We start from the raw sequence: 7,360 nt of genomic DNA, 5'->3' as shown, positions 1-7,360 counted from the left end.
TACCTGGATAGATACTGGTTCGAGAAATTTTTATGGAGTAGGCGTTTACTACAAATCTAGACAATATTGCAAGTTATTCATCAATTTGTATACAGCCTCGACTTTAAAGTGTTACACACCCTGGCCTTCGGGTTTACCTTTCCAACTCACTCTTACTTTTTTGTAGCCCTAGACCAAACATTTGCATGTTTTTAACTTTTGTTAAGGAGTAATGGGCAAAATACAAAAAACATATACAATAGACGACTGATAAAAATGTGGTTTAAACATTTCACAACAGCCTTATAAAAAGAACTAGAGAAAATATCAATCTTATTATACATATTACTCTCGAATAAATAAAACTGCCTCTGTTGGTGTGCTGGTTTTCTGATAAAAAACCGGCTTTGGTTCAACTAAGGTTTTTGTAAACCCCCCAAATATCTTAGCTCACCTGTAAATAATTCTAAAATCTTGCTTGCGTAATAAAAATTGTAAACTTAATATTTTGAATATTTTTAGTCATGTTATAAATTGAAACCAACTTTTGTAATACATTCCTTTAAAAAATATATTATTGGAACAAAATCTACAAAATGGCCTTAACATCCACCCCACCTGCCTGAAGGTATATACAGTTGCTTCGTTGGTTTGTTGCGTATTTAGTTGCGATGTGGTCGTAGATTAGTGAACACAGAACATCGTATAACATCCCGCGTCACATACATATATCCGCGTATAAACTTCAGTTACAGGGTGTCCCACTAAACATGACAGTTGGTGAGTAGTTTAAAATGTCTTTTTCCATAACTTGATACGTTGTTTGATACTAAGAGACTAATAAAAATTTGTATGTGACAGTTATATTATCGTAAAATTGATTTTACAGTAAAATATATATGAGTTAAACATTTTTATAAAGAAAAAAAACTGCAAAAAGTCTTTAATATCTAATACAGTATGTGGAAGAAGACATTCAAAACTATTCACCAATTTTCATTTTTTGTGGGACACCCTGTATTTTAGCCATAACGAAATAGAAATTAACCTTTAATTAAGTTTCAAAACCAAACCACATATAATAAAGAATTCTAAGAAATACTAATGTTGGGATCTCTTATCTGTACAATTAAGGAAAATGGAAGAAAATACAGAAAATGTCTGTATAGTAATGGACCCTGTAAAGGGATTTGCTTTTTGCTAGGGGCACACCTTGTCCACACCCACTGGACATTCCTTTAGAAAAAAATGTCATAAATTATTTTACAAAGATTTTCATAATGTTAACCACTGCAGGCCGTTCCTTACACTGGTCGACCAGATGACGTCTCTAACTGTGTGCGTCACAATTATCAGTCTCTATGCCAAATATGCCAATAGCTCTGAAAAATATAAGATATAAGCGTACACGAAGGGGGGCAATAGTCCTCTTTCCCCCAAAGAATCTCGTGGGGAGGGCTGCCCCCTTGGATTTTTGGACAAAGGTTATATAATCAGCTTTCCCTAGAGGTGTTTTCCCCCCAAATACTAATTAACAACATTTCTTCGCACCATTTTTTCTTCAAATTTAACTATTTTTTATTACTCTCTCAACATAAAAGGCTACTTTGTTGTTTACTAGAATTAGCAAACAAATAAAGCTAAGTATCAAATCTTTAGGTGGAACTTTTCTGTAAACTGTATAACACTGGAAGGTTTTTCTTTGTAGTCATTTCATTACTTTAGTTGAAAAAGGATTTTTTTGTATATATGTAATATAATGTGTGAAGCGCCCAAATTAGATTAAATAAATTAAAATGTTTCCATAATTGAACAGAGTTTATTTTATAGGGATATTTCTAATGAGGTTGGTTTGGTTAATTATTTACTCGATAAACATAATTTCATAAAACCTATTTCTTATTTATATTAAAACTATATTTCTATGAAAATGGTTTGCGAGCATTGTCTTATTCCTGTTTGGTAACCGTAGGCAAAATAAATGAAGCATATAATACCTTCAATATAAATATCTTATAATACCAAAACCTGTTGAAAATAAGACCCATGGACAAGGGAGGGGGGTATTACGTCGTCTTAAGCCTCAACAAATTGCCAGTAAGCCAGGTAATTTACCTCCGAGCCCCGTAAAACAAGCTCCGAGCCACTGTGAACTTCGCTACCAGGCCAAAAACTAATATAATATTTCTTCACAGCAGGTTCATTCAAAATAAAAATAACTTAATAGTTAAGTTTAATGCTTCATAAAGCAACTGGGGTTTCGCCACAAACTCAGTTTTTCCTTTTCCAATCCCTACAATCTTTATAACCTAATGATGTAAACCTATGATATTTCAAATTTAGACTTTTTATCTCTGACTTCTTAATTTAAATTATCAAAGATCACGTCATCGTATTAGAAAGATATAGGAATCATAATATCAGAGTTTATGACAAAGACTCAGTTTCTTTGAAATAACTAAAACTAGTAAAACGACTGTCAAGTGGTCTTACTACTATCATGCTTTCTGGGACACCCTGTATATTCCAGAAAACACTCAGAAAAAAAGGTTTAAGTCATATAAAAATAACATTTTGGATAAACTCAATAATTAACATAAAATGATATTATATTAAAATCACAATCAATTTTAGTTCTGTTGTAAAAGGGTCATAAGAGGTTCCACACAACATTTGGGCCCGATGGGTTTAGCCGTTTTTACGTTTATTACAAACAAAAAACAAGCAAAGTAAATATATAGGAGTAGGGAGGGAACCCCTAGACACCATGAGCCTCTGCTATGCAGACACGAGCCTCCCAGATCTGCTATACAGACCGAGCCTCCACTATGAAGACCAATTCTCTGCTATTTTTTTTCATTACACATTAAAACCAAGATTTTAAAAATCTGTTCTGTATGGTTGAGGTTCGTTCACTGCCTAGCGGATGCTTGGTCTGCATAGTGGAGGCTCGGTCTGCCTAGCAAATCTGGGAGGCTCGTGTTTGCATAGCGAAGGCTCATGTTGTCCGGGGGTTCCCTCCCTCATAGTAGAAAGCACTAAGAAAAAAGATTCAAGTCATATAAAATTAATAATTTTATATTACTCAATAAACATAAAATGATTATGAATTTTAGTTCTGTTGAGAAAGGCCACACAATATACAGTACAGTACAGAACAATAAAATGATTATGAAATTTAGTTCTGTTGAGAAAGGGCACACAGTACAGTACAGTACAGTGTAATAAAATGATTCAGAATTTTAGTTCTGTTGAGAAAGGGTACACAGTACAGTATAGTGTAATAAAATTATTCAGAATTTTAGTTCTGTTGAGAATGGGTACACAGTATAGTACAGTACAGTGCTATAAAATGATTAAGAATTTTAGTTCTGTTGAGAAAGAGTACATAGTACAGTACAGTACAGTGCTAAAAAATGATTAAGAATTTTAGTTCTGTTGAGAAAGGGTACAAAGTACAGTACAGTTCAGTACAATAAAACAATTATGAATTTTAGTTCTTTTGAGGCTGGGTACACAGTACAGTACAGTAAAGTACAGTACAATAAAATGATTATGAATTTTAGTTCTAATGAGGCTGGGTACACATTACAGTACAGTACAGCACAGTACAGTACAATAAAATGATTATGAATTTTAGTTCTGTTGAGGCCGGGTACACATTACAGTACAGTACAGTACAGTACAGTACAATAAAACAATTATAAATTTTAGTTCTGTTGAGGCTGGGTACACAGTACAGTACAGTACAGTACAATAAAACAATTATGAATTTTAGTTCTGTTGAGGCTGGGTACACATTATAGTACAGTACAGTACAGTACAGTACAATAAAACAATTATGAATTTTAGTTCTGTTGAGGCTGGGTACACATTACAGTACAGTACAGTACAGTACAGTACAATGAAACAATTATGAATTTTAGTTCTGTTGAGGCTGGGTACACAGTACAGTACAGAACAGTACAATAAAATGATTATAAATTTTAGTTCTGTTGAGGCTGGGTACACACTACAGTACAATACAGTACAATAAAATGATTATGAATTTTAGTTCGGTTGAGGCTGGGTACACATTACAGTACAGTACAGTACAGTACAGTACAATAAAACAATTATGAATTTTAGTTCTGTTNAATACAATACAATACAATACAATACAATACAATACAATACAATACAATACAATACAGTACAGTACAGTACAGTACAGTACAGTACAGTACAATAAAATGATTATGAATTTTAGTTCTGTTGAGGCTGGGTACACTCCTATTTCTGTTCCTGGATTACTAACTAAATCAGTTAATGAAGCGGCAAACCTTTGTAAGTACAGGGGGACCTACAGCTAGTACAGGGGGACCTACAGCTAGTACAGGGGGACCTACAGCTAGTGCAGGGGGACCTACAGCTAGTACAGGGGGACCTACAGCTAGTAAAGGGGGACCTACAGCTATAATGTGCCATCAGTACGTTTTTGGGTCGTGTTGCGTTTCTTTAAGGGTCAAAATTTAGCAAAGTGGAAGAGAGCAAAGACTTTATTCAAGAAAAAATAACTTTGGAAGTCGTCTTTGAGTCTCATCCTCTTTGGGTAACCCTGTATATTTTAAAATCTATCGGAGAAATATCCGTAGATTTTGATTTTTAATTTTAATTCTTAGCTTTCATATCACTACAGAACAAATAAAAAAAAATTGTATATTTTCTATATTTTGCAGCTGCTATGAGAGTTCGGGACCCGCACAGCAATGATGAGGTGTGAATTTTATATTTTTTTCGTTCTCACCTTTCATTGGCAAACATAAACCAAATCCGTGACTGTATCGTATGACGTCAAACTATAAAGTTTTGCTGAAAAAAAAATGTTCTTGGACATTGGAGAAAAAGGTCATAAATATGCAAGCTAGACAAAATATTATAGCTTTTACATTATATATCACTTGAACTTAGTACTTCTTATGCAAAAGTCGATTTAACAAAAAAAACTCGGTTTAAGGTGATTTGGCTCGGCCTTACTATTCTAAAATGTTCAAAAATTTTATAAACGTATGCTTTTAGACATTCAGAACTTCTCTTCTCTTTCTGTAGATTAGATTGAAACAACACAACTTTAAAATACATTTTGCAAATTTAAAACTTAAATATTTTAAGTTTTTTTCGACACAGAACTCATATTTAGAAATAAAAGAGAATGTAAATGTGAAACACAAAATACAAAAATATCTTAAATAAATTACTCGTTTTTTACCTCCAAAAATAAATTATCTCAAAAGTATTTTTTCATTTTCTTTCTTTATATTTTAAGAAGTTTAAAATGTCCTTTACCTAAAACTAGGGTTTGCGACGATCGAAACATTACGCTAAAAAATGCGAAAATTTTCGCTTGCATTTCGAAAAATTTTTAGCGAAATTTCGCATTTTTTCGCGAAAATGAATAAAGCAAAGTAAATGCGAAAACGATGCGAAATTTCGAAAAAAATGAGAAAATTTCGTGAAACGATTATTCAAGTTTTTGTTATTTAGAATGATACCTACTTGAAAAGATGTCAATGCCCGATTCACAACAGCACCATTGAAACCTTTATCTGATCATTTTTCTGGAACACATTTTTTTTTTAAGGTTTTAAAGTTTTTTTGTTCTGATGTTTTCCTTCAGAACCAATGCGCAAGTTCCTTTGTAGCGAAACAACAATTTGAAATAATCAGTTTTCTCAATTATAAACATTGATATCTAATTCGCACTTGATCAGTGAAGCTTTGAAAGCACGTTGGGAATAGGGCATTGCCATCTTTTCTGGAAGGGTCTCTTTAAATTAAACTTACATGTGTCATATTGTAATCAATGCACCTGCAAAGAAGCACCCGTGTACGCAACTTCAATTTTTTTCAATTTTCAAGAAACAGTTTTTCTATAAGGATGTTTTTTTCCAGAGAGTTTGGACCTGGTTTCAGTATCAGGAAGAAGTAAAAAACATTGCTAAAGCGTTTATCAAGCTGGGACTGGATAGGTACGTAACAAGCCAAATTTTGGATCTATTACTTATCATGCAATTGGAAGTGGTTGTTAATGATGATAATGAGATATGTTATGCAAAAATATAAAATAATGTTAAAATATTCTGTTTAATAACAAAATTTGGTCAAGGGAAACGCTGGTTAGATACAATTTATAATTTTCCTAGAAAGTAGTTGTACACAATTTATTGGCTTTTGAGATGAAAATGGGCAAATTTGTTTTTCTTAAAAATTTTGCAGAGATATTCAAAACATTGTTGTTTTTCTCAAATAAAAGGAGTTATGATTGAAAGCATGTAAAATTTTCATCTTACATCCAATTTATTGTAGCTTGACGAGATATCAAAACAAATATTCTCTCAAGGTTTGAATCTGTCTGTATTCTTGGGTTCAATGCACCGGAATGGGCAATAGCTAGCTTAGCAGCAATACATGCAGGAGGATTATCAGTAGGTAAGCGTAAGGAAATTGAATCAATTCAAAGGAATTGAGCCTTTGCAACAAACTTTGATTTCCTAATTTTATATTTATGATCGTTGACTTTAGATATTTCAAACTATGAATTCCTTTAAATTGAATAATCTAAAGAAATTGAGTCTAAACCAAAAACATCAATTCTCATATCTCTGTCTAATCTAATGGTGAACATCTTTAATATTTCAAACTTAGATAATTTAATCAGAGTTTGTGGCAAAAAACCCAATTTCTTTGGAAAGATTGCAAAGGTTTATGTATGGTTAGAAAATTTCATTTTGGGCAAAAAACTTATTATTCATTTAAAACACATATTTTTTAATCTATAATAAAAGCTTAAGGGGATCATTGTGAATCGATCTATTTACTTGTTCAATATGAGGGTTCCTTAACTATAGCCTTTTTAGGTGTGTATCCGACCAATGGGAAAGAGGCCTGCAAGTACATACTGGAGAACTCTAAATGTAGCATCTTAGTTGTAGAAGATCAGAAACAGCTGGATAAGGTTGAAGATTTTCTTTTCCTAATTGCGCGGCTTAATCCTCATTAAAAAAAATTATTTTTCGACTTTATATCTTCATTCTTATTTCTATCAAACTTTTAAACATCTGAAGCCTTAAACATTTAAACAAAGAGACGTTGCTCCATTTTTCATTATCTAGATAAAAAGGGTCAGCTCAAAAAAATTTCTAAAAAATTGTCTACCTAAAGAATCTATAAAAATATTTTTAATCTTATTTAGGTTTGGGAACTTCGGAATGAGATTTCAAGCTTGAACAAAATAATTCAATATTCTGGAACTCCTAGCCATCCAGGAGTACTCAGCTGGAAGGTTAGAATTAACTATTCAATATTCTCGAACTCCTAGCTATCCAGGAGTACTCAGCTGGAA

The 7,360-nt window shown here is 32.5% G+C and overlaps 1 protein-coding gene across 1 annotated transcript; it reads left to right on the top strand.

Moving 5' to 3' along the window:
- Positions 1-4,188: 4,188 nt before the first annotated feature.
- Positions 4,189-7,354, top strand: LOC111704137 (very long-chain-fatty-acid--CoA ligase bubblegum). Its single transcript, XM_023476277.1, has 6 exons — positions 4,189-4,305; positions 4,698-4,735; positions 5,911-5,987; positions 6,359-6,447; positions 6,876-6,973; positions 7,211-7,354. The coding sequence occupies exons 1-6, from the start codon at positions 4,212-4,214 to the stop codon at positions 7,334-7,336; spliced, it is 522 nt and encodes a 173-aa protein (XP_023332045.1). The 5' UTR covers positions 4,189-4,211; the 3' UTR covers positions 7,337-7,354.
- The last annotated feature ends 6 nt before the right edge of the window (positions 7,355-7,360 follow it).

Source organism: Eurytemora carolleeae, unplaced genomic scaffold (assembly GCF_000591075.1).
Source record: "Eurytemora carolleeae unplaced genomic scaffold, Eaff_2.0 scaffold308, whole genome shotgun sequence".
NCBI lineage: Eukaryota > Metazoa > Arthropoda > Copepoda > Calanoida > Temoridae > Eurytemora > Eurytemora carolleeae.
This window is presented reverse-complemented; position numbering and strand designations above follow the sequence as displayed.

Bases quoted from the DNA above. Each gene is read 5' to 3' on its own strand.
- LOC111704137 (XM_023476277.1), top strand. From the start codon at position 4,212: ATGATTATGAATTTTAGTTCTGTTGAGGCTGGGTACACTCCTATTTCT. The intron at 4,306-4,697 runs GTAAGTACAGGG...TATATTTTGCAG, and splicing joins TAATGAAGCGGCAAACCTTT to CTGCTATGAGAGTTCGGGAC. The intron at 6,448-6,875 runs GTAAGCGTAAGG...TAGCCTTTTTAG, and splicing joins TGCAGGAGGATTATCAGTAG to GTGTGTATCCGACCAATGGG.